Here is a 27,679-nt window from a genome sequence, read left to right on the forward strand (position 1 = left end):
GCTTTCACAATCACTACCAAATCGACATCCACCCAGAAGGAAAAATGCAACAATCACATATGAACACCACCACCTGTAGGTAACACGCCATCCTGCCTTGGAATGATATCACCATTTCTTCATCTTCATTGGGTCAAACCTGTGAAATGCCCAACCTAATAGCACCTGGGGTTTATCTACACCACACAGAGTGCAGCTCATCATCTTCTCAAGGGGTATTAGGGATGGACAATAAAAGCTGCTCTTTCCACAACCCACGAATGTAGAAAAAGCACAATATTCACATTCAGGTGGGTGCCTCAAAATTAGTCTAGGCCAATGGAAATATCCACATGACCTAATTGATTGACAAGAAGGCCAGTAATCAGAGAACTTAAGTTCAAGTTAATTGGCAAAAAAAACCAGAGGAGAGACGAGGAGAATTGTTTTTACGTAGCGGGTTATGACACGGAATGCATTGCCTGAAAGGTTGGTGGAAGCAGATTCAAAAGTAAATTTCAAAATGGAATTGGATATATATTCAAAACAGAAAGAGTTGCAGGACAATGGAGAGTGTGACTAATTGGATAACTCTTTCAAACAATTGGCAGAAACATGTTGGGCCAAATGGCCTTTTTCTGTGCTGTATTATTTTATTTATTATTAGTGTCACAAGTAGGTTTACATTAATACTGCAATGAAGTTACTGTGAAAATCCCCTAGTCGCCATACTCCGGCGCCTGTTCGGATACACGGCGGGAGAATTTGGCATGGCCAATGCACCTAACTAGCATGTCTTTCAGACTGTGGGAGGAAACTGGAGCACCCAGAAGAAACCCACGCAGACACAGGGAGAAGGTGCAGACTCCACACAGACAGTGACCCAAGCAGGGAATCAAACCCGGGTTCCTGCTGTGAGGCAGCAGTGCTAACCACTGTGCCACCGTATGATACAAAATGGCAGAAAATGGTGTTTCTCTATGTATTAGGAGGTCTTCCATCGCACAGAGACACTATCTGCTGCAGTTGTAGGTGTTATGGAATACAGTTCTACCTTAAGCTAAAATGCCTTATAATTCTTTACAATTACCATAGATATAAGTGTAAGCTCTGAACTATTACAAGGAAATAAGCTATTACAAACACCAAATAGTCTTTTCAGCTTTTACAATTATCACTAATGAATCAATCTATTATAAAGGAAAGCTTTTAGTTAATTATAAAGAAGGCTAATCCCATCGTTGATGCAATTGGAATTACTCACTAATGCTTAACGGAAATTGGGCTGGAAATTCATTATGGTGCATTAGGAATCTTTTAAATTAATACAAATAGAGGGGAAAATAAAATAAATCTCCTGGGTTGTAAGGTTTTTAAGGAAATGTCTGTTTCAGACGTGCTTCCTTTAAGGTTACAATGAAGTCTGGGATTCCCTAATCAGTCTAAATGCTGCACACTATCCAAAGCCTGATTAGTTCCATACACTCCCGATGTTTAAGCAGCTTGTGCTGCAGTGTCAAGCAGGTAACATGAGTGGTTGGGTAAACACATTGAAAGAAAGCACATTACACAACTAAATTTAAAATCGGTGACCTCCGGGTGCCTGCTGCTTAGTCTACGACAGCCAGGAGATCTTCAGCCATAGCATGTGTGCTTCATTTTGCAGCAGGAGATCAAACGTTCTGGAGAATGTGTCAAGTAACAGCTAATAAAGCTCTTTGGAAGCAGAATAACATGTCGCGATTCAGCAACGTGAACTGGAATGAAAATCACAACAACTGACAGTTTATAATCTTTTGTCAAGAAAGCTGAAGCGAGTAGACGCAGGTTGTGTGTGTGTTGTAATAAAAACAAAATCACATCCAATCAAGTGGCTATGGAAATTAGTCGGAAATATGTTGCTGTGTCATGATTTTGTTTGGTTCCTTCTCAAAGGGTGCTGCTGTGAATGTTGGGTCTTTCAGGTAAAGCAGTGGCAGTGCTGTATGTAGGGCTCTCATTTTAGCTGGGCATTGGTTTTTGGTGGGTGAGCTTCAGGGCAGAATTTGTGTGCGTGTCCTCATTCTGCCCTCAGCAGGAATTGCAGGTCAGGAACCGACACACGTTGGCGTCGGGACCCAGAGGTAAACTTTCAGAGAGGTGGTAAACTAAGTGGCGACCTCCTCGGAAGCCCCATCCAATAAGGGGCAGTGGATGGGCCCCAAAGCTGCAGAGCCAGTAGGTCCTTTAGCACCGAGAGGTCGGCAGCCTCACTATCAGAGGTGGGAGCTGCTTGCGTAGGTGGCAGAAAGTGAGGGTGCCTCAAGGTGGAGGTGCCCTCTGAATTGCTTCTACAAATTTGTAAATGTGTTGGCGCTTAACTGCCCTCTGAAATGCCCTCTGCAAGCCACTCAGTTCAAGGTCATTTCGGGTCGGGCAACAAATGCCGGCCTTGCTGGCGGCACCTACATCCCATGAAAGAATAAATATTTTTAAAAAGCAGAAACCATAGCTGCTCGGTTGTCGTCATGTTGTGAGGGAAGCAGTTCGGGGGGTGGGTGGGAGGGAGATTCCAGGTGGATGAAGTACGAGCCACCACCTACTCCCTGGTCTAATGCTGGGAGATCACCTCTGTCCCATAGAAATATAGAAACCCTTCAGTACAGAAGGAGGCCATTTGGCCCATTGAGTCTGCACCGACCACAATTCCACCCAGCCCCATCTCTGTAGCCCCAAATATTTACCCTGCTAATCCCCCTGATGCTAAGGTACAATTTAGCATGGCCAATCAACCTAACTCGCACATCTTTGGAGTGTGGGGGGAAACCGGAGCATCTGGAGGAATCCCACACAGAGACGAGGAGAATGTGCAGACTCCACACAGACAGTGACCCAAGCCGGGATTGGGGAACTTGGCCAAGCTTCAGCCAAAGCCTGGGGTTGGGGAAACGTGTCGTCTACAAAATCCCAGTTGACTTCCTCAGAGTGATATTGTTGACTTTTCAGTTGGCATAATTGGCTTCCCATGACTTGGGACAGGTATGGCCTTCAACCGGGCAGCAGGTGGTGAGCACTGCTACCTCACGGCACCAGTGACCCGGGTTCAATTCCGGCCTTGGGTGACTGTTCATGTGGAGTTTGCACGTTCTTTCTGTGTCTGTGAGAGTTTGCTCTTGGTGCTCAGGTTTCCTCCCACAGTCCTAAGATGTGTAGGTTAGGCTGATTGGCCATGTTCATGTGACAAGCAGGGTAAATACATGGGATTATTGGTGGTGCATGGGCCAAGGGCTGAATGGCCTCCCTCTGCAGTGCAGGGATTCTATCCTTCTATGAACCACCTTGCCTGCATCAAAGTTGCCCAGAGTGGTGGTCGGGGCGGACGATGGCAGGCGATTGGCATGCCTGCCGGCAGCGGGAAATTGCAGGCCATCTACCTCCAAGTCCTCCCCTGTAGCCAAATGTCCTCAGTGGCAGGTCAGAAATGACCCACTGCAGTGTGCATAAAAACCCAGGAGCATTTTAACTTCTGGGTGGGAAATGGTGAAACTTTGGAAATAATCAGCATGGGGTCAGCTACAAAGCTGCAAGGATCATGGTGATTGACAGGGGGAGCTGAGATTGCATTTTGGGGGCTCTGCAGAGCCAGTCTGCTCGTCCCAGCCGCAGTAAGCAACGTGCTGGACTTCCCTGAAAGAGCCTCCTCTTCCTCCCACCAGGCTCTCATGAGCGGGATGCCCATATTTGGTTAGGCAGCTGGATCAGCTGCCCAAACAATTTCCAAATTCAGATTGTATCGGGGTCTTTGCAGAGCTATGCAATCTGCTCACTCACAGTGTTACTTTTGCCAGTTCACTATTGTAAACATTCCTCACTGTTTTTAAAACCTTGCTTCATAGAGTGTTAAAAGTAAGTCAAATTAAGGTTAAAGCATTCAAAGTTGGAATGGGGAAAGGGTCAGAAAATGAGTTTAGATAGTTCCAGTTAAAAAGCTTGGCAGTGTTAGCATTTGTTATTAAGTGCAGAGACCACAAAGAATACAGAACTTACAATTATGTGCTCTTTATTGCATAGCTATTTTTCAATTAACTAACTACATCTGTCAATTGTATACATTCAGGTCAGAGAGACCACTTAACGAACTTGCAGTACTTGATGAAAGTTAAAATTTGCAGTCATAATGGGCCTTACGAATATATGAACAAGGAGGTCATTCAGCTCTTTAAGCCTGCTCTGCCATTTAATAAGATCACGGCTGATCTGATAATAACCTCAAATCTGCACTCTGCTGACTCCCGATAACTTATCACCCCTTTGCTTCCAAGAATCTATCTACCTCTGCCTTAAAAATATTCAGCTTTCACTGCCTTTTCAGGAAGAGAGTTCCAAAGAGACTCAACCCTCTGAATGAAAAAATGCACCTCATCTCTGTTTTAAATGGGCAACCTCTTATCTTTAAACAGTGACCTCTAGTTCTAGATTCTCGCACAAAAGCAAACAACCCTTCTAAATCCACCCTGTCAAGACCGCTCATGATCTTTTGTTCAATCAAGTCGCCTCTTAGTCTTCTAAACTCTAGAGGATACAAGCCTAGACTGTCCAACCTTTCCTCATTAGACAACCCACCCATTACAGGTAGTCTAGTAAACCTTCTCTGAACTGCTTCCAGTGCATTTACATCCTTCCTTAAATAAGGAGACTGTACTGTACACAAGGCCAATGGCTTTATTCTGGGCTGCACTTTCCGTGATTCTACAGGTGAGGAGAATAGAGCAGAACAGAGCAGAAACAGAGGCCTGTTTAAGATTTCAACTTATTTTACACTTATAATTAATGCTTTTTAAAATGTTGTTTTAGTCCTGCTAGGCTAATGGCAATTATTCAAGGTGCTCTTGATACAGTGTTGCAGAAGTGTCCAAGCTTCTTGGCAGGCTGAGTAGTTCCAGGAGAGTCAGAGCCACATGTATATTTAAAAGCAATACTCACAATGTGCAGACATATCAAGTTACTGATGTTAATATATGACCCAAGTTAGGATTTACTCCATAAGCACTAAAACTAACACTTCCCAGTTGACAGATCCACCAAATTTAAGCAGAACACACCGACACGTTTGAATGTAAATGCAGATCACTCCTGAATTGTGGATAATGGGTAGCCAATGGTCATAGACTGGACTAGCCTGCATGCCACCCCGTGTGAGCTGATAATTTGCAAAACCTCTTTCAGGATAGCAATCACTTCCCTGGAGCACTTGGCAGAAAAATGGTTAATACAATTCAGTAGCTGCAAAAATAATCCAGTTTGGTTTTTCTTAAGGCTTGAGTATGGATTGAGCTTGTTTAAAGTGGTAAACAAAAAAATTCCATTTCAAATGAAAGAAAGCAAATTAACATATTGACAAGGGGAAGAATTATTGCTGCTGTTGGTTACATGTTCAAAGGGAAAGCAGAAAGGGTGGACACACAGTAGTGAACAGTTGAGCTGATTTTCCACCAAAGTGTTTTAAGCTAAACTGTGGAATCAGAGTTTATATTCTTCTCCCCACCGCCCCTGCCCTCCTCTGTGTGTTTTATTCAGATCGCACGTCTTTAAAAAATATTGCACATGCGTTTCATTTTATTACATCACTAAAAATGTTCTTTCGGCTGAAATCTGTAGCTCATGGAGGCTAAAATAATATTTGCCGACCTTCAAGTGAAATCCATTTTATCCAAAGCAGTCAGGTCCCCGTCAAGATCAGTCTTCGCAATCATGAAAAATGTGCTTCACGAGAACGGCAAAAACAAAGTGGAAAAGACAACAGTCACCAATGAAAGGACCAGGATCATCAGGCCAGGAAGCATAGAATCGCTACAGCGCAGAAGCAGTCCATTCGGCCCATCAGTTCTGCGCTGACTCTCTGACAGAGCATCTTACCCCCCATCCCCATAACCCCACGCATTTACTCTGTGTGGTGAACCATTGTTGGTTCCCACCAGGTAGTGCTGAGCCAGGGTCTGGCCAGTACTATGAGTCTGTATATATGTTACTGTTGGGGTTAGGGTTGGGCTGTTCTACATGTTACTGTTGGGGTTAGGGTTGGGCTGTTCTACCTGTAATATAGTTCTTATGGTACATCCCAGTCGGGCTCCGCCTCCTGGGAGAGGTATAAAGGTCACTGCTCTGTCTGGGACCCTTTAGTCTGGGATCGTGTATTATATATGGTAGCTCTATTGTAGTAGTCAATAAAAGCCTTTATTTCCCCGAGTACCTCTAGCCTCGTGAGTTATATCGCGCATCACTCTGCTAATCCCCCTCACCTACATGGCTTAGGACACTAAGGGGCAATTTAACATGACCAATCCACCTAACCTGCACATCTTTGAAAGATCAGGTGGAGACCACAAAAGGTGTAGGAATCTGTTTTCTCACAGGATGATTGTACTCAGACAAAGGAGAGAGGAGTGTGATTGTGCTTTTGTTGAAAGGGCTGAAGCAGGTCTCAGTAATGGTGACCATGACAACTATCATCAATTGTCGTAAAAACCCATCTGCTTCACTAATGTCCTGTGGGGGAGGAAATCTGGCGTCCTGATCTGTTCTGGCTAATGCACAGCAATGTGCTTGGCACGTAACTGCTCTATGAAATAGCTCAGCGAGTACTCAGGTCAAGGACAATTTGGGATGAGCAACCAATGCCGGAGGTGCCAGCAACCCTCGATCCCGCAAAAGAATAATGGGAAAGAAAAGTGTGGCCTTGGCATACCGTTAGTATGATGAAAAGTGAGAGAGAATGGTGGTTACATCTCCATCCCCAGCCATTGGAAGAGACCGAGGTTCAGATTTTTTCATCCACAGAGCTGGCTCACTGAATCAGGAGATTTCACGGCTTCGCCAACCCAACCTTTAAAAATGGCAGCCCTCAGGAGGGATGTTTGGTCGGGGAAGGCAGGTGGAAACAGGAATCAGGGCAGGAAACCCCTTACTGTATCTGCAGGCTGCCAGGTGTGGAGGTGGGTTGGGTGCAAAGTCTCGCTCCATTCCCCAGTACTATGTTTAAAATAAATAAATCCTCCAGCCCTCACACCCCTCAACCCCCACACATTCCCTATCCCCCATCCATGCCAAGCTATGCTAACACATACCCCTACCTACCAGCGGGTAGAATTTAAATGCAGCTCCCCCATGTTAACGGTGCATAGCTGTGGCCACTTTGGGTGAATAGTGCGCCTGGAGCCTCCATATAACGGCGTGATTCGTGGGGAGGCTTTTCAGTGCACTAGGTGTTGGTGGATTGCGGTGTGAAGCGCGCCAAAGAGACCGGCATGGATAACATAGAAACATAGAAAACTACAGCACAAAACAGGCCCTTCGGCCCCACAAGTTGTGCCGAACATATCCCTACCTTTTAGGCCTACCTATAACCCTCCATCCTATTAAATCCCATGTACTCATCCAGGAGTCTCTTAAAAGACCCTATTGAGTTTGCCTCCACCACCACTGATGGCAGCCGATTCCACTCGCCCATCACCCTCTGTGTGAAAAACTTCCCCCTAACATTTCCCCTGTACCTACACCCCAGCACCTTAAACCTGTGTCCTCTCGTAGCAGCCATTTCCACCATGGGAAAAAGCCTCTGAGAGTCCACCCGAGCTATGCCTCTCAACATCTTATATACCTCTATTAGGTCTTTATATACCTCTATTAGGTCTTTATATACCTCTATTAGGTCTCCATTATTCTCGCGTTATGACACTTTGACATTTTTTAGGAGAATTCCGCCCATGATCTCTCCAGTTATACATGTATTTAACCAATCCTTCATCTCCACCTTTGATATGCACTTGCCCAGAAAAACCTTCACTGTCTCCCATTGCAGCTATTTCCCCCTTTAGGGTGGCACAGCGGTTGGCACTGCTGCCTCACAGTGCCAGGGACCCAGGTTCGATTCCTGGCTTGGGTCACTGTCTGTGTGCAGTTTGCTTATTCTCCCTACGTCTGCGTGGGTTTCCTCCGGGTGCTCCGATTTCCTCCCACAATCCAAAGATGTGCGGGTTAGGTGGATTGGCCATGATACATTGATCCTTAGTATCAGGGGGATTAGCAGGGTAAATATGTAGGATTAAAGGGATAAGGCCTGGATGGGATTGTTGTCGGTGTGGATGCGATGGGCCAAATGGCCTCCTTCTGCACTTTGGAGATTCTATGACTCTAATCCAACTCTCTCATTCCTCTATCCAGTAGATAGAGATTTGAGCATACCTGGCACACATCTATAGTTTAGCCATCAATTGCCAGATGTTTTTCAAGCATCATCTGGTGTCAATATCCTCTGCCAAAATTTACTTTACAAATTATATTCCTCTGGAGTGAGTGAGGCTTTTAAAGTCACTGCAGTGGGATGCAGGATGACTGATATGACAGAATGCACAAGAAGCTGAAATGTTTACATGTCGGCTGTAAAGTTCAACACCAATCAATTACATTGTAGAATATTTTACAAATTTCAAATTGTCATTTTTCATACAAATCTCACCTTCAAGCTGTTTAATAATGGAAGCAAGCATAACAAGCCAAAATACTACCAAAGGTTTACACTGCATAAAAAATTAGATTGGCCCACATATCAACATTTATCTACTGAACATTAGATAGCTGTAGTCAATCCATTCGCTGTTTCCAACACAGCATATTATGTTCCTAATTGGTTGTTACATTGATGGAGAACTCTGGTTTAAAGACTCCAGGGCCTATACTTTCAGTGCAGATGTCAGAGGAACAGGATAGCATTTAGCATTTGTACCTGCTCTTATACACCTCTGGGACATTCTCTGCCAGCTATAAAGACCATTTACAAAATTAAGTTGTGGACTCTGAATTCAGCTTCTAGAGGGTCTAAATTCACAAAACAAATCTACTCATAAATCAGCAGTGATTGACACTAAGAAGTTTACATTTGTCCGGTAGCACAACAACAAATAATACTTAAATATAATTCCTTTGCATGACACTGCTCCGCACGATAAAGCTATTTATTTTAAACAAATTAACAATAGCACTAAAATGACATCCAAAGGCACTTCATACAGACATTTTGATGAGTTAACAGAGAGGGTTGACGAGGGTAATGCTGTAGATGTGGTGTACATGGACTTCCAAAAAGCACTTGATAGACTGCAACAGAAAAACTTGTGATCAAGGTTAGAGCTCATGGAATAAAAGGGACAGTAGCAACATTGATATGAAATTGACTAATTAACAGGAAAAATAAGTTGTGGTGGACAGTTGTTTTTCGGATTTGAATAAGGTTTAATGTGGAGTTCCCCCGAGATTGATACAAGGACCCCCCTATTCTTTATGATATATATATTAATGACCCAGATCTTGGTGTACCGGGCAAAATTTTGAAAAGTTGTGAATGACATTGTTATGGATGGGGAGATGTGTGGGATGGTGATTGAAAATAGTGCAGTCCTGAAGGATTATCTCGTGGTTCCTTGAATTCAATGAACTCAAACAGAAGTTGTAAGTTTCTGGCCGAGCTCCTGAAGTGAAGAAATATAATCTTGCAGACAAAATGAAATAGCCCCTTTTCACTGCCTGATGTGACAGTTTTTTTTGAGGCATAGTTCATTTCTTTGGCTGGGTAATCTCTCGTGCTGCTGGTCCCAGGCTATCTTGCAGAGTTCTCTCTCCAGCCAGTTTCAGTCATGCAATGACAGTATCAATGTATTCCATTGTCCACATAATAGGTTGCAGCCAATGTATTGAAGCAGAATGGGGAAGCTTTTGATATTCCATCAACCATTCTAGCTACAATAATCTAAATTACTTTACGTGGAATTTTATCTTCATGGGCTGAGAGGTCTGACAGCCATAGTCATTTTAAAGTTCTTCCATTGAAATGGAGAGGGGAGAACCTGGGAAGGTCATTTGAATTTTAACGAATTTCCAGAGTCGAGGTTACTCAGGAGCCACTTAAAAATGGTGGCCAAGACCTGACTCCAGGATTCCCAATCCCATTCACCGGGTGTCTGATTGCCGGGAGTAGGCTAGTTCAGGTCAAAGGTCCGCACGCTGCACTCCTGATGTGGCCTGCTCCATTGCGAGGATAGGCAAGTCCTAGTCCTCTGCAATTTCTATCCTGGAAGTTGAGCCAGGTTTTTAATGAGTTGTGATTCATGGCCCCTCTGAAGCATTTGTTAATAAAGCACACAGCACCCTAGGCTTTATCAATAGGGCATACCATAAAGTACAGAAGCAAGGAAGTTATTATTAACCTGTATAAAACACTTGTTTGGCCTCAAATGGAATACTGTGTCCAGTTCTGGCCACCACACTTTAGGAAGGATGTGACGGCATTCACGAGGATGCAGCAAAAATTTACGAGCATTCCAAAGATGAGGAACTTCAGTTACATAGTTAGATTAGAGAAGTTGGGAATGTTTTCATTGGAGAAGAGGGAGTTGAGAGGGGTTCTGATAGGGGTATTCAAAATCATGAAGGGTCTGTGGTAGGTGGAAGAATCAAGAGCCAGAGGGCATGGACTTAAGGTAATTGGCAAAAGAAGCAATGGTGAGATTGAGGATAAACTTTTTCACACAAGTGGTTAGGACCTGGAATGCACTGCTGGAGAGTGTGGTGAAGACGAGGTGAATTGAGGTTTTCAGAAGGGAATTGGATCATTATCTGAAAAGGAAAAAATGCAGGACAAGGGAAAATGGGGAGAGAGTGGCCCAAGATGAATTGTTCCTTCAGGATACAGACAAGACAAGCAAAATAGCCTCCTTCTGTGTTGCAATTATTCCATGATAAGCAATCCACAAACAAAGGAAATTAAATTGTTAAAATTATAATCTTACTGGCAGTGATCTACAAGAATGGTTTACTTAGAAAATGGGAAAACAACAGTATGGATACTCTTCTGAATCTGGGTTTAAAATGTATCTGGAGCAGAGTATGATATTTTACTGAACACCTAGCCCATAATACTGACCTGGACATGCTTGTGCTAGCATTGTGTTGAAAAGCGTGTGAAAATGGCTTATTCCTTGAGATGGATCAAGTATACCTTAGCTTGATATATACAAAAAGCTTGTTTTTAAAGGAAAGATTCACATGAAGAATTTTCACTGTTGGCTGAAAAGGAGAGGGAAGAAAGGTGTCACTAAATGTCCTATGCCTGCTGTAGCTGAATAGTCAACAATCTGTGGAAGCTGTGAGATGTGAATGTGAGGCTGACAGCACTGGTATAATTATGTGATGCAAATTAGAGTCTCTGAATGTTATCCACCATTGCACCAGAACACTGGGAGCCCTCCCTCTGGCCTGTTGTGCCACTTATTCTCCTCTTCCTTCCAGCGCAGCCTTCAAGACAATGTTGCAGCTCCTGCAGCAGGAATGTGTGGTGATTGTCCCCTTAAGGACAACACAGCAGAGTAAAGGTCACATGATCTGGATGACTAATCAAGACCCAGAGTGAGAAATCACCACAGGGGGAGGAGTTACCAGAGTGTAGAGTAAGAGAGATAGGAAAGATAGGAGCTGGAGGAGGCCATTCGGCCCTTCGAGCCTGCTCGGCCGTTCATCACAATCATGGCAGATTGTCCAACTCACTAGCCTAATCCTGCTTTCTCCCCATAACCTTTGATTCCATTTGCCCCAAGTGCTATGTCGAGCCACCTCTTGAATACATTCAATGTTTTGGCATCAACTACTTCCTGTGGTAATGAATTCCACAGGCCCACCACTCTTTGGGTGAAGAAGTGTCTCCTCATCTCTGTCCTAAATGGTCTACCCCGAATCCCCAGACTGTGACCCCTGGTTCTGGACTCCCCCACCATTGGGAATACTCTCCTTGCATCTACCATGTCTAATCCTGTTAGAATTTTATAAGTCTCCATGAGGTCCCCCCTCATTCGTCTGAACTCCAGCGAAAACAATCCTAACCTAGTCAATCTCTCCTCATACATCAGTCTGGTATGTTGGAATTAGCTGAAAGCATGCAGCTTCTATAGCTGACTTGTAAATAAATCTCTTTTTGTTCTACTAATGAAGTCTCCTCAAGAGCATAATTACAGAATGGAGCTCCTCTTTACTGGGGACAGGCTAACTGTGCATTGTGCTAGCCCCACGTGTACCTGTGTTCCCTGCTAAGCATGCAGCCAGCCAGCAGCTCATTACATGCTGAGCTGTAATCATGTTGCTAAATAGGCATCATAATTCCCGTGCATCTCAATCTCTGTGCCTGAAATTGGGCCTAATCCAATTTTTAGCCCTTTCAGTCCTACATGTTATTTCTCTATTTGCCTCTGGTTTGATTATGAAAAATAATAAATCATTCTTGAGAACAGAATTCAAGTGAGCAGCCACAAAGCCAACTCATGCCCAGCTTTGATACTAAAAATAATAAGTCTGAAAATTTGTATATTTCAAAAGGGAGAAGTCTGACATTGATGTGATCACTCCTCAGATACAACAGGTAGATGGTATAATTTACACTCAAGCACAGCTTACAAATGGTTTTGGACATCCACTAAAAAGAGCCTTACTTGCTTTCTATTAAATACAATTCTTTCAAAAGAGTGCGACTTCCATCCATTATAATTTAGTGCTGTAAAATAAACAAGATTTAACAACCCTGGGCTCAGAATAATATTTTTCTTTGACGACATGGGGAATGTACTGGTACTGCGAAAGATTATGAAAATATATCATTTGTTGCACAATTGATTTAGTCATCAGGATTTCTACAGGGCTTCAACAAAGTGTTTAAACTTCTGAGCAATTCACACAGGTAGAGTTTCTATTTGTCTGATGCACGCTCTTCCTGTCGGAACACATGGCTAAACTCTGACTTCTCAAGGACCTCCAACTGTGTGCAAGTGTAATGCTGGAATTTGAACAGCAGAACCACGCAGTTTTCTTGTAAACGTTTCTAGCTGCTTGTCCAGTTTGAGCAGTAGGACATTCTAATGTGGAGCCAAACGGGAAGAATCTAGTGACAAGGTGAGTCTCCAGGGCTTGAGTTTTGTGCCTGTCAGGTGCACACACTCAGCAGGCCCAGAAGCAAATGCAGAATGTGCTTCCAGCTGTGATTGGCCTTGGAATATGATTTCACGCTAGCATGCCGATTACTGGGCAGCCAGCATGAAACGTGCTGAAAAGGGGCTCACTCGGTGCTGCCGCTGGGGTGGTGGGTGCCAAGAGAAAGAAAGGTATGAGCTGGTGCTTCTAATGGGCTCTCTCAAGGCAGACAGCTGCTATGGAGCTGCCTCAGGGAGCTACAGACCTGTACAAATTAAATCCTGATGGAAAACTGTGTTGAGACTTCACATTCAAACACCTTACAACAGGTCTCAGAGAACCTCAGTCCCCAGTCATCTTTTTAAATTTTATATCAGCCCTGACATTTCATCCTGCCTTGGATCGAAGTTACAGCAAAATCCTAAAGACCGCCCAGCCAACTGACCCACCCACCAACCATAAAAGTAGATAGACCACATAAAATCATTTTCAATTCACTCCTTAATGAGCATAATTGCCTGCTAATTGTTGGCAGGCACGCTTCCAACTTCACGCGTGATTTCACATGTTTCTGGGTCAGGCAAGTCCCCACCGCCCCCCCAACCCCCGAGCCTTTATTAGTCCACCAGGCTGACTAATTAACAATGCTGTGGATGGACTTGGGTGATTCAGGGATTAAATCCCTCAGTTATAGGGCAATAAATTCAACACAGTAGGGTCCATTTTTATGAATGCACCTAGAACTCCAAAATTGTGTTGCCCTCGCATAGGGCAGCAGAGCGACGACACTGATTGGCTGTTGCAGGTACAATTTGCATTGGCGCAGTCACTGCTTCCAGATAGTGGTTTGTGAAGGCTGTTGTCAAGGCACAGTTAAACCCCAAACACTACTTGAATGTTTATCTCCCTAACTCCTCCTCTAACCAAAGAAAAGTCACTGAGAACCACAAGTAAGGGAAAGGTGAGTTGAGATTCTTTTATCCTTTTAACTGTAAAAGGGCAGTATGGCAGTTAGGGCAGTAGTATGCTCCTCCTGCCAGATGTGGGAAATCAGGGAGCAATCTTGTCTCCCTGACAACTTTATCTGCAAGAAGTGTGTCCAGCTACAGCTCCTCACAGGCCGCACTGTTTGGATGGAGTGGCAGCTGGACGCACTGTGGAATGTACAGGGGGCAGGGAGTTTGACAGACACTAGTTACAAGGAGATTGTCACACCACAGGTTCAGTCACATAGATGGAATGACTGCCAGGTAGGGTAGAAGGTTGTTTTTCAAACTGGAGGCCTGTGACCAGCGTTGTGCCTCAGGGATCAGTGCTGGGTCCACTGTTATTTGTCATTTATATTAATGGTTTGGATGAGAATTTAAGAGGCATGGTTAGTGAGATTGCAGATGACACCAAGATTGATGTCACAGTGGACAGTAAAGAAGGTTATCTAGGGTTGCAATGGGATCTAGATCAATTGGCCAGGGGACTGATGAATGGCAGATGGAGTTTAATTTAGACAAATGCGAGGTGAAGCATTTTGGTAGATTGAACCAGGGCAGGACTTACTCAGTTAATGGTAGGGCATTGGGGAGAGTTACAGAACAAAGGGATCTAGGGTACCTGTTCATAGCTTCTTCAAAATGGAGTCACAGGTGGACAGAGTGGTGAAGAAGGCATTCGGCATGCTTGGTTTCATTGGTCAGAACATTGAATACAGGACATTGGTAAGGCCACACTTGGAATACTGTGTGCAATTCTGGTCACCCTATTATAGAAAGGATATTATTAAACTAGAAAGAGTGCAGAAAAGATTTACTAAGATGCTCCTGGGACTTGATGGTTTGGGTTATAAGGAGAGGCTGGATAGACTGGGACTTTTTTCCACGGAGCATAGGAAGCTTAGGGGTGATCTTATAGAGGACTAAAAAATGAGGGGCATAGATCAGTTAGATAGTCAACATCTTTCCCCAAAGGTAGGGGAGTCTAAAATTAGAGGGCATAGATTTCAGGTTAAAGAGGAGAGATACGAAAGGTTCCAGTGGGGCAATTGTTTTCCCCACACACAGGGTACTGAGTGTCTGGAACGAGCTGCCAGAGGTAGTAGTAGAGGCGGCAATTGGGACTAGGTGAGTGGTAAAAAAAAAAGGGTGGCATGGATAAGTTGGGCCGAAGGGCTGGTTTCTATGCTGTAAACCTCTATGACTCGAAGTACATGGGTGGGAAAGGTTTAGAAGGATATGGGCCAGACATGGGCAATTGGGGTTGGTAGGAGGGCATCATGGTCAGCATGGACTGGTTGGGCCGAAGGGCCTGTTTCCGTGCTGTATTGCTCTATAGCTCTATGACTCTACACCTTTGGGGCAAATCACATCAGACACCACATTGGTAAGGGTGTCAGTGATCAGACACTGACCAGGTTGTTGGAACTATGCAGAGCGGGCAGATCATGGTGACAATCAACTTGCAATACTGATTTGATGCCAGAGCAGCAACCTTGGAGCTTAACACTCCAACTAACCCCTTCTCACACAGCTGAACATGTGTTCAGCAGCAGGCAGGAACCCCCACCAGCTTTACTTAAAGGAATTACCAACTACTTACAGGCTAGATGCTGGCTGATTACTTCTGGCTGTTGCTATGATTGTAAAAAGGTTTGGTGCTCCGTTTAGTTGTTTCAAGTCTACAGGGATTGGTGTGGCAGGTGCTGAAAGACTTTTTGCTGACTTCAAGGCTTCTGCACACACCGCTTGCTCCTAGATGTAGGTGCTCTGGTAGGCATTCACTTGAATAGGAGGATTTGCGGAGAGCACTAGAAGTTCGGGGGGGGGGGGGGGGGGGGGGTGGCAGGAGGTTTGGGAGAAGACTTTCACATCCATCCAGGAACATGAAGCATGGTGAGGATCAGGGGCTCAGATGGCCAGGCTTCAATAATGACAAACCCGCTGAAACCCATGGCCTGCTGCAGACACAATGCAAACCAAGAGCAGAGAAAGGAGTGCATTGTCTGTGTGACGGTGACTGCTATGATGAACCTGTGTGTGTCTGGCTTCTTCCAGGCTGGAGTTATTTGAAATATTTTGCAGTTTGCCATCCACTGTTGCCTAAGGGAGGTTAGAGAGGCTCTCTCAAGCTAACTACATTTCATTCTCTCTTATCCTCGAGACAGCAAGTGGCTTTGCTTGGGTTGCATGAGTACCCATGGTGAAGGGTGCCTGTGTGCACATAACTTCTCGGGTGCCCCCTGCCAACTCTGCCATGTTCTGGAAGAGAAAGGAATTTCTGTCCCTCACGATCAGGCCACAGACAGCAGATTTTGTTGGTCGCTGCCTAGTATCCTGACAACAGCCATGTTGCCTTCATTCTGTGGCAGTCCACTGTGCTAACTGTACTTGTGCCACCATGGCAAACCAAAGGATGGCTACTGGGTGAGAAGGGTCATCTACTGACAGCATGGTTCATGATTCACATGCGTAATGCACCCAACATGTGGAGAATGAAATGTGACAGAGCAGACCACTGGCATGCTGAAACAACACATCCCCTACAGGGGCTGCTCTGGAGGAGTCCTGCAGTACTCAGCAGAATGAGAGACAAAATTCAAGGTGATCTGGTAACCTCTCCATTATGAAGGGACATCCCTTGTCACCAACAGTTCTAAGGTGAGTAGCTAAGGAGCAACAGGAAGAGGAGGTGTGGAGATAACCTAGACTACCCTACACTGTCTGTAAAGAACTCATCCAAGTGCGATATCAGTAATCGCAACCTGAATTTCCCATTCAACACCAGTCCCACTCCTTAACTTACCCTTGTCAATGGCCAGCAGTCTTCACTTGGCCACAATGCAAAAATAAAAGCCACCACAAAACAAACATTCCAAACCACATTTATAAATTAAATCATTCCATATTGCTTGCAAAAACTACTCAAGCAATCACAGATGCATTCGTTAGTGTCTGTCTTCTACGTACCTGACCTAGTTCTTCAACAAGAACAACTTATATAGCACCTTTAACATAATAAAATGTCCCGAGGCACTCCTCAAGAGCATTATAAAACGAAGTATGACACATAAGGAAATATTAGGTCAGATGACCAAAAGCTTGGTCAAAAAGGTAGGTTTTACGGAGCGTTTAATGGAGAAAAGCAAGGTGCAAAGGCAGAGAAATGAATATAGCATTTCCCAGAGCTTGGGGCCTAGACAACTGAAGGCCCAATGGTGGGACGATTAAAATCAGGGGTGCACAAGAGGCCAGAATTAGGGGAGCACAGTTGTCTCAAAGGGTTTGGGAGAGGAGATTGGATGATTATTGATGGGGATGTAGTGAATCGAGCAGTGTCTTAAGTTAGTGATGCAATTGGTAAAATATAGCTTTTGAAAATGCGTTAACCAACCGTGACCCTCCCATATGAGGTCACTGAACCTCTGTCGACTCTTCATCCAGGTCCCTGGGGCATGGCTCCCGGCACAGAACTGAATGGCTATCAGCTTCCTTGCCTTCTGAGCTTATGTCTGAGGGGCCTCCTGGTTCACTATGGAAGCTGGAAGGTGAGGAGCAGTGCTCCGAAAGCTCGTGCAACTAAATAAACCTGTTGGACTTTAACCTGGTGTTGTGAGACTTCTTACTGTGCCTACCCCAGTCCAACGCCTGTATCTCCACATCAGAGGCTCCAGTGCAGTGCCCGAGTGTCCAGTCCCTGTTTTCTTTCATATTGTGCCACTGTTGAATGTTTTCCAGGTCAGATTCACTTCCGGCATGACTACCAGCACCTGCTCCAGCCACAGTGCACTGCCCCTTTAAGAGGTGACTGCTAGTATTAAGGAGTGCTGGCCAACTTTAAGTGGTGCAGTGTTGCGCTCCACTGATACAGCCCATCAATAAACATTGTGGTTAGCTCTGGTTGGAAGCTGAAATCATTCAAATCAGCAGGCAGCATAAATTTGGCATGAGCGAGAGCAAATCAAAAACAGATTTCCACATCCTCTATCCTCCTTTGTTTCAATATTTATCTAGTCTTCCCTTTTAAAGTGCCGTCGTATTGGTCTCAACTCATCTGTTATTTTTGCATTTTCCACCACCCATCAGCTTCAATTTCTGTCAGTTTATTTGCTACATTTGAGCCAAACCTCCTCTATCTTCACCATTTCTGCTTTTCGCTGGTATCTGGGATTTTGTTACAAGTGTTAAATAGAGAAAAAAAAACCCTTAAATGAAAACAGAAAATGTGCAAATCGTGCGTCCTCCGCACCAGGGAACGGGAACAGGCCAATGTTCAGATGTCAACTCTGCATTATGACAGTCTGACAAAGACCTTAACCACTCCACTATGCCCGCCGCACCCCCCCCCCCCCCCCCCGCCCCACCCACTCCCCCCTCCCCACTGTCTTTTCAGATTGCGTTACACCTGCTTGTTATTTCCAGTCTTTTCTGTTCTTAGTTAAGATTTGAAGATTTTTCTTTTAAAAGTTTCTTCTAACCTACAACAGCCAAAGAAGAACAATCAGCAACAGTGAGGGAACTTTGACCGTTACAAATCGGCGGCCTGTTTGCACTCCACCCAGTACTCAGCTCTGCTGAAGTGAATACAGAGGAAATTTGAGTGGGATGTATAACAGTGAGCCCAGCTGATAATCACTTGGAGAACACGTTATCCCCCAGTGTGTTTAAATGGAAATCCCATGCTATAAATCTCAAGTGTAACAAAACATGGACATCATAGGTCTCATTTTATTTTGTTTTATGGTTGGTGATTACATGCCCTGTGCTGTGGTTCAGTTTTTACTGCCAGGGCTGAGAACCTACAGGGAATCATTATCTTACACTGATTTAAACACCATCGGCAAACAGGTGACAGAGGCTCAGTGTGTACTGGTTAACACAGCCTACACACTTAAGAACAGGATAGAGGCATTGACTTTCAACATATTTCCCTGTGGCCAAGAACCCTGTGTTCTGGCCTGGACGTAGCATCAGTCTAATTATTCAAATTTAAATTTGGTTTTATAATCAATACAGTACTTTAGAGCCTTTTCACAGCTGAATTCTTATTTTGGCAGGAGATGCTGATTATATTTCAACACGTATCACTAGCTTCAATCTTACGTTATTTACTATCTTATACACATTGTCAAGTAACCATTATTATCCTATATATACATTGTTAGGTAATCATTATTTCCTTATATATGTGGCCAGATAACTAATATTTTCTATCAATAATTATTAGGAGGGCTGATTTTGGAAAGGGGGGGGGGGTATTGAATTAATTGGGTTGGATTTAAAAGACAGTGTTTGCAGAACAACACTCTTGTATGGCAGCATTGACATTGATCTCCCAAGCAATTGTTTTATTCGTCACCTTTAAGGGCAGCACAGTGGCAGAGTGGTTAGTACTGCTGCCTCACAGTGCCAGGGACCTGGGCGCAATTCTGGATAAAAGCAAATTATTGAGGATGCTGGAATCTGAAACAAAAAGAGAAAATGCTGGAGAATCTCAGTTTTGACAAAGGGTCGTCTGGACTTGAAACGTCAGCTCTTTTCTCTCCTTACGGATGCTGCCAGACCTGATGAGCTTTTCCAGCATTTTCTCTTTGGGTTCAACTCTGGCCTTGGGTGACTGTCGTATGTGGAGTTTGAACATTCTCCCAGTGTCTGCATGGCCTTCTTCTGGGTGCTCCGGTTTCCTTCCACAGTCCAAAGATATGCGGGTTAGGTTGATTGGCCATGCTAAATTGTCCCTTAGTGTCTCAAGATGTGTAGGTTAGGGGGATTAGCTGGGTAAATAAGGCCTGGGTGGGATGCTCTGTTGGAGAGCCGTAGCAAACTCAATGGGCCAAATCAATAGATTGAGTCATCAACTGCCTGGAAGATGAGCCAATCAAGTGGAGATGGCCTCACCTCCGAGGTTTAAGCAAGGAGGTGGGGACCCCCACCCCCAAAATTTCAACCCACTGTTTGAGAGGGACTGTCAATGGAATTTTGAAATTTTGTCCTATAATTCCAGAATGATCCATATCATTTTTCACTGACCTCTTACCAAAGCAAGTTCTTTGTGAAGGTATGATGTCTCAAACTGGATACACTATTTTAGAATTAACCATACGCAAGTTAATTTGCATTAGATATCATTAAATCTTATTACAAAGGTGCATTCTAGCAACTGTGCAACTCAGTCTAATGTCAATAATCATGGATAAATCTTTCATCATTTCCACCTTTGCTAATGGAAGCATTCGCCACTGGATGTTGCTTTATATTGAACCGTATTAAATCCTTCTGCTACTTCTTAATGCATCCTGTTACTTCATTCAGATCCCTTTCACTGTTCCGACTCCTATCTCCCTCCTTTAGTTACCTTGCCACACAGATGGGCATCATCAGCAAATTTCATGTTACTGGAATTTCTTTCTTCCATATGTTTTACAAATACTGAAAGCAGCAGGGTATCTAAAATAGACCAAGTGGAACTCCACTGGTGAGACGGAACAGTATTCATTACCTTCTGTCTTGAATTGTCAAGTAAGGTTTCAATTTAGCCAATTCAATTAGAATTAATGTCATATAAAGGTAATTTTTTTGAACTCAAATGGTTTTAGAAAATTCAAGAATATACACTAGTGATGGACATTTTCCACTGTGGTTATAAAGCAAGGCCATTATGTTATTTTATTGAAAACTTATCGCATCTCTGGCAATAAAGTGCTTTGGGACATTCTTAGATTGTGAAAAGTGCAACATAAAATTGAAGTTTCTTTAATTTGTACAATCTTCATTACCACTGTTGACTACTTGATCCGAGATTCATATTTTCTGAAATTGGGATTCTTCTGTTGTAATCCCTTTTTATGGGAACTTTTGTGATACTAAACAAATCTTTGGTATTTATCGTACCTACTCCTTAAATGATGGCAGAGGGATTTGTGTGTATGGGGGTCGGCTTCCAACAGCCTATGTTAAGCGTGGCATGATGGCACAGTGGTTAGCACTGCTATCTCACAGCTCCAGGGACCTGGTTCAATTCCAGCCTCGGGTCGCTGTCTGTGTGGAGTTTGCATGTTCTCCCCGTGTCTGCGTGGGTTTCCTCCGGGTGCTCTGGTTTCCTCCCATAGTCCAAAGATGTGCGGATTAAGCTGATTGGCCAGGCTAAATTGCCCCTTAGTGTCAGTGGGACTAGCTAGGGTAAATGCATAGGGTTATGGGGATAGGGCCTGAGTGGGATTGTGGTTGGTGCAGACCCCATGGGCCGAATGGCCGCCTTCTGCACTGTAGGATTCTAATGCCAGGGAAAACAGGGAGAAATGGTGTAAACAGGCAACAGGGAAAATCTCCCACCAAAGATACAGCCATAGATCAGGCAACACTCACATACGTTCTGCCAATGTTCTGTAATGCTCTATTCTACAAATTACATAATGAATAATGGCCTGGAAATTCTGCAGGACCTCCCCTAGTCTTCTGCTAAAGTTGGGGAGTTGGAAAAGACTGGCAGAACCCCAAGTAAAGCAGCATAAACAGCCCTTTCCGGCAGTTCTCCACAGATTCTGGATGATCTGCCAAAGTTGTGGCAGGATACCAGGAGAAACATAGAAAAACTACAGCACAAACAGGCCCTTCGGCCCCACAAGTTGTGCTGAACATATCCCTACCTTTTAGGCCTACCTATAACCCTCCATTCTCTTAAGTCCCAGGAGGCTCTTAAAAGTCCCTATTGAGTTTGCCTCCACCACCACTGATGGCAGCCGATTCCACTCGCCCACCACCCTCTGTGTGAAAAACTTCCTCCTAAAATTTCCCCTGTACCTACCCCCCAGCACCTTAAACTTGTGTCCTCTCGTAGCAGCCATTTCCACCCTGGGAAAAAGCCTCAGAGTCCACCCGATCTATGCCTCTCAACATCTTATATACCTCTATTAGGTCTCCTCTCATCCTACGTCTCTCCAAGGAGAAAAGACCGAGCTCCCTCAGCCTATCCTCATAAGGAATGCCACTCAATCCAGGCAACATCCTTGTAAATCTTCTCTGCACCCTTTCAATCATTTCCACATCCTTCCTGTAATGAGGTGACCAGAATTGAGCACAGTACTCCAAGTGGGGTCTGACGAGGGTCTTATATAGCTGCATTATCATCCCCGGACTCCCAAACTCAATCCCTTGATTGATAAAGGCCAGCACACCATACGCCTTCTTAACCACCTCCTCCACCTGCGGGGCCGATTTTAGAGTCCTATGGACGCAGACCCCAGGTCCTTCTGATCCTCTACAGTACGAAGAGTCTTTCCCTTAATATTGTACTCCTTCATCCCATTTGACCTGCCAAAATGGACAACTACGCATTTATCTGGGTTGAAGTCCATCTGCCACTTCTCCGCCCAGTCTTGCATCCTATCTATGTCCCTCTGTAACTTCTGACATCCCTCCAGACTATCCACAACCCCACCAACCTTCATGTCGTTGGCAAACTTACCAACCCATCCCTCCACTTCCTCATCCAGGTCATTTATGAAAATGACAAACAGCAAGCGTCCCAGAACAGATCCCTGGGGCACACCACTGGTGACCGACCTCCATTTAGAAAAAGACCCATCTATACCCACTCTCTGCCTCCTTTGGGCAAGCCAGTTCTGGATCCACAGGGCAGCAGCACCTTGGATCCCATGCCCTCTCACTTTTTCTAGAAGCCTTGCATGGGGAACCTTATCGAACGCCTTGCTAAAATCCATATAAACTACATCTACCGCTTTCCCTTTGTCAATGTGTTTAGTCACATTTTCGAAGAACTCCACCAGGCTCGTAAGGCACGATCTGCCTTTGACAAAGCCGTGCTGAGTATTCTTGAGCATACTAAGCCTCTCCAAATGCTCATAAATCCTGTCCCTCAGGATCTTCTCCATCAGCTTACCAACCACTGAGGTGAGACTCACCGGTCGGTAATTTCCTGGGCTATCCCTATTCCCCTTCTTGAAAATAGGAACCACATCCGCAATCCTCCAATCCTCCGGCACCTCTCCCATCTCCATCGATGACGCAAAGATCATTGGCAGAGGCTCTGCAATCTCTTCCCTCGCCTCCCACAGTAATCTGGGATACATCCCATCCAAACCCGGCGACTTATCTATCTTGATGCCATTCAAAAATTCCAGCACAACCTCTTTCTTAAAGTCCACATACTCAATCTTTTCAGTTCACTGCAAGCCCGCAGTACATCCACCCAGGTCCTTTTCCTCTGTGAAAACCGAGGCAAAATACTCATTAAGCACCTCTGCCATTTCTGCTGGTTCCGTACAGACTTTCCCGCCTTCACCTTTTATAGGCCCTATTCCTTCACGTCTCATCCTTTTACTTTTCACATATTTATAGAACGCCTTAGGGTTCTCTTTAATCCTACCTGCCAAAGCCTTCTCGTGACCCCTTCTGGCTCTCCGAATTTCCTTCTTTAGTCCCTTCCTACAAGCCGTATACTCATCTAGATCCCTATCTTCGCCAAGCTCTCTGAACCTTTTGTACGCTTTCCTTTTCTTCACGACTAGGTCCCGCACAGCTTTCGTGCACCATGGTTCCTTTAACCTACCAACACCTCCCTGTCTGCTCGGAACGTTGTCCTGTAGAAGTCTAGACAAACATTCCTTGAAAAACTGCCACCTCTCTTCAGCACATTTCCCCGAGAATACCTCCTTCCAATTTACTCCTCTAATTTGCTGCCTTATGTCTTCATATTTCCCCTTACTCCATATAAACGCTTTCCTAGCTTGCCTGATCCTCTCTTTTTCCAATGCAAGTATAAAGGAGATAGAGTTATGATTGCTATCCCCAAGATGCTCTCCCACTGAGAGATCTGACACCTGTCCAGGTTCATTGGTCAGTATCAGATCAAGTACAGCCTCTCCTCTTGTTGGCTTGTCCACATGCTGTGTCAGGAAACCCTCCTGAACACACCTAATGAATTCCTCCCCATCCAATCCCCTTACCCTAGGGATATTCCAATCTATGTTTGGGACATTAAAGTCTCCCATCACAACAACTCTGCTATTACTGCATCTCGCCAGGATCTGTTTCCCTATCTGCTCCTCCACCTCCCTGTTACTATTGGGCGGCCTATAGAAAACTCCCAGCAAAGTGATCGACCCCTTCCCACTCCGAACTTCCACCCACAGAGACTCTGTAGACAATCCCTCCACAGCATACACCTTCTCTACAGCTGTGACACTATCCCTGATCAAGAGTACCACTCCACCCCCTCTCTTGCCTCCCTCCCTGTCCTTCCTGAAACATCTGAATCCTGGCACCTGGAGCATCCAGTCCTGAGCCTGCAACATCCAAGTCTCCGTAATGGCCACCACATCACACTTCCAGGCATCGATCCATGCTCTGAGCTCATCCCCTTTATTCACTATACTCCTGGCATTAAAGTAAACACATCTCAATCTTTTGGTCTGAGCTCTCCCCTTCTCTATCCCCCGTCCATCCTCCCTCTTGCACTGTCTGTAACTCTTCTCTGTTTGCGAGCTAACTTCCTCGCTCCCAGTCTCCTCGTCTCGATCCCCTCCCCCCAACCTATCCAATTTAAACTCTCCCCAGTTGCCTTAGCCAACCTTCCCGCCAGGATATTGGTCCCCCTGGGATTCAAGTGCCACCCGTTTTTTTGTATACAGGTCACACCTGCCCCTAAAGAGGTCCCAATGGTCCAGGAACCTGAATCCCTGCCCCCTGTCCCTCAGCCACACATTAATCCTCCACCTTACTCCATTCCTGCCCTCACCTTCCCATGGCACAGGCAGCAATCCTGAGATTACTACCTTTGCTTTCCTCCTTCTCAGCTGTCTCCCTAATTCCCTATCCTACTTTTCATGACCCCTTCCCCCTTCCTACCCACATCAGCGGTACCAATATGTATCGCTACCTCTGGCTCCTCTCCCTCCCACCTCAGGATCTCTGGGACTCGATCAGCGGGAAGAACTTCCATAGAATTTCAGAGCTTACCAGCATCACCAATGATCTATTCATTATCGACCTCCATCCTCTTCAATGACTTATTTGTGTCATTTCCAATTGACCTGCATTACTGGCACAGCTTTTAATAATTCTTCTTAGACATTGAAAGCTATTTGACTGCCTCATTCAGCCATTATAGTTACGAAGGTTGAAATTAAGCTTAATCTTACAAGAGGACAGATAAAGCTTTCTCTTTTCTTTCTTGGCAAAGGCAGTAGCTAACCTCTGTTTAATAGCTATCAAAGGAATTGCAGCTGAAGATTAGTACTGGTTAATATTTATAACTATTGTGTTTGTTACTAAAATCAATCCAAATTTTCCACACAATCCTCCTCCAACACCTCTCCAACTACTGGCCAGCTAGGTGGGATGGCATTCCTTTCACCCAGCTCCTTTTTCACCTATCCAGTCATAGTCACACAATCGTTTGCAATGGCTTTTCTGCCTTCTCCTGCACTATTACCTCTGGTGTCCCAGAATATCTTTCCTTACCTCCTCCCGCACCCCCTCGCCCACTGATGCGCTACTCAAACACGAGGCCTGAAGCTCAGTAAATGAAAGGCTTTTATTTACTGTAATTAAGCTGCCAGAACTTATATACACTATCCCAGACTGAAGGGGTCCCGGCCAGAGCAGGGACTCTTATACCTCTCCCAGGAGGCAGAGCCCGACTGGGATGTGCCACAACACTACAGTACAAAAGGTGTAACAACCCCACCCTAACCCCAACAGCAACAACAGCACAACCCAACAGTAACATATCTACATCCTTGTAGTACTGGCCAGCCCCTGGCTCAGTACTATCCAGTGGGAACCAACGATGGTTCACCACATTCACCCCTCCTTTGAGAACAAAGGCCGGCGGGGTACAAAAAACAGAATAAAGTGTCAGCAGTCTATAAGTTCAGACGGTCGGGGGGACCGCACCGTCGTTGTGACCTCCTCAATACCGGCGGTGACACCGGAGTAGGCACTTGCGGTGGCGTTCTCCCCAAGGCGGCGTCCAGCTGTTCTTCCACGGACTCACAGGCCGGTTGACCCTGAGGTGACGGTAGTCCATGGGATCCTGATACGCCCTGCAGTGGCGACCATCTTCTGGGCTCAGGCAAGCTGTACATGGGAGTAAAATGGTTAAGCAATGGTCCCGATGCTGCCCGCGCCGTGTCCGGGGAAGAAACAAGAGATAAAGGGTTTGTTACAGGGGGTATGGGAGCGACAGGGGTTGCTACGTCCCCTGCTGGCGCCAGGTCTCGGTTCGAGACCGTGTCCTCTCGCCTGTCAGGGTATGCCACATAGGCATACTGAGGGTTGGCGTGGAGGAGATGGACCTGTTCGACCAACGGGTCGGACTTGCGGGCCCTTACATGTCGCCGCAGGAGGACGGGTCCTGAGTACGTCAACCAAGACGGTAATGAGGTCCCCGAGGAAGACTTCCGAGGGAATGAGAACATCCTCTCGTGGGGAGTAGCATTGGTTGCCGTACACAGGAGGGAGCGAATAGAATGGAGCGCATCAGGGAGCACCTCTTGCCAACGGGAGACTGGAAGACCTTTTGACTTCAACGCCAGTAAGACAGCCTTCCAGACAGTAGCATTCTCGCGTTCCACCTGTCCATTACCCCTAGGGTTGTAGCTCGTGGTCCTACTAGAGGCAATCCCGTATGAGAGCAGGAATTGCCTCAAGTCATCGCTCATGACTGACGAGACCCTGTCACTATGGATGTAGCCGGGGTACCCGAACAGGGTAAAGAGATCACGGAATGCCTTGATAACCGTGGCAGCGGATGTATCAGAGCAGGGAACAACAAAAGGGAACCGAGAGTACTCGTCAATGATTTTGAGGAAGTACACATTCCGATCTGTTGAGGGAAGGGGGCCCTTAAAATCGACACTCAGTCTCTCGAAGGGACGAGTGGCCTTGACTAAATGTGCCCGGTCAGTTCGGTAAAAGTGCGGTTTGCATTCCGCGCAAACCCGACAGCTCCTTGTTACTGACCTGACGTCCTCCACCGAGTAAGGCAGGTTGCGGGCTTTTATAAAGTGGTAGAGCCGAGTGACCCCAGGATGGCACAGGTCATTATGGAGGGCGTGCAAACGGTCCTCCTGTATACTAGCGCATGTTCCACACGAGAGGGCATCCGAGGGCTCATTGAGTTTCCCTGGACGGTACATGATGTCGTAGTTATAGGTGGAGAGTTCAATTCACCACCGCAAGATCTTGTCATTCTTGATCTTGCCCCTCTGCGTGTTGTTAAACATGAACGCCACGGACCGCTGGTTCGTGATCAGGGTGAACCGTTTTCCCGCCAAGTAATGGCGCCAGTGCCTGACGGCCTCCACAATGGCCTGGGCCTCCTTTTCCACTGCTGAATGCCGAATTTCGGGGCCTTGGAGGGTGCGGGAAAAAAATGCGACGGGCCTGCCCATCTGGTTAAGTGTGGCGGCCAGGGCGAAATCAGATGCATCGCTCTCCACCTGAAAGGGGATGGACTCGTCTACAGCGTGCATCGTAGCTTTCGCGATGTCGGCTTTCAATTTATCGAAGGCCAATCGGGCCTCTGGCGTTAAGGGAAAAGTCGTGGACTTAATGAGCGGACGGGCTTTATCCGCGTAGTTGGGAACCCACTGCGCATAATAAGAGAAGAAGCCTAAGCATCTTCTCAGTGCTTTTGCACTAGCAGGTAAGGGAAGTTCAGCAAGGGGGCGCATACGGTCTGGATCAGGGCCAATGACCCCGTTTTC

General features: G+C 45.5%; 1 protein-coding gene across 1 annotated transcript in view; it reads right to left on the bottom strand.

Moving 5' to 3' along the window:
- Positions 1-27,679, bottom strand: part of LOC144508523 (uncharacterized) — a 628,622-nt gene that overhangs the window by 204,369 nt on the left and 396,574 nt on the right. The window contains exon 5 of the mRNA XM_078236560.1: positions 26,289-26,297. Within this exon, the coding sequence (XP_078092686.1) occupies positions 26,289-26,297 (9 nt within the window). The remainder of the gene's footprint in view (positions 1-26,288; positions 26,298-27,679) is intronic.

Source organism: Mustelus asterias, chromosome 1 (assembly GCF_964213995.1).
Source record: "Mustelus asterias chromosome 1, sMusAst1.hap1.1, whole genome shotgun sequence".
Classification (NCBI taxonomy): Eukaryota; Metazoa; Chordata; class Chondrichthyes; order Carcharhiniformes; family Triakidae; genus Mustelus; species Mustelus asterias.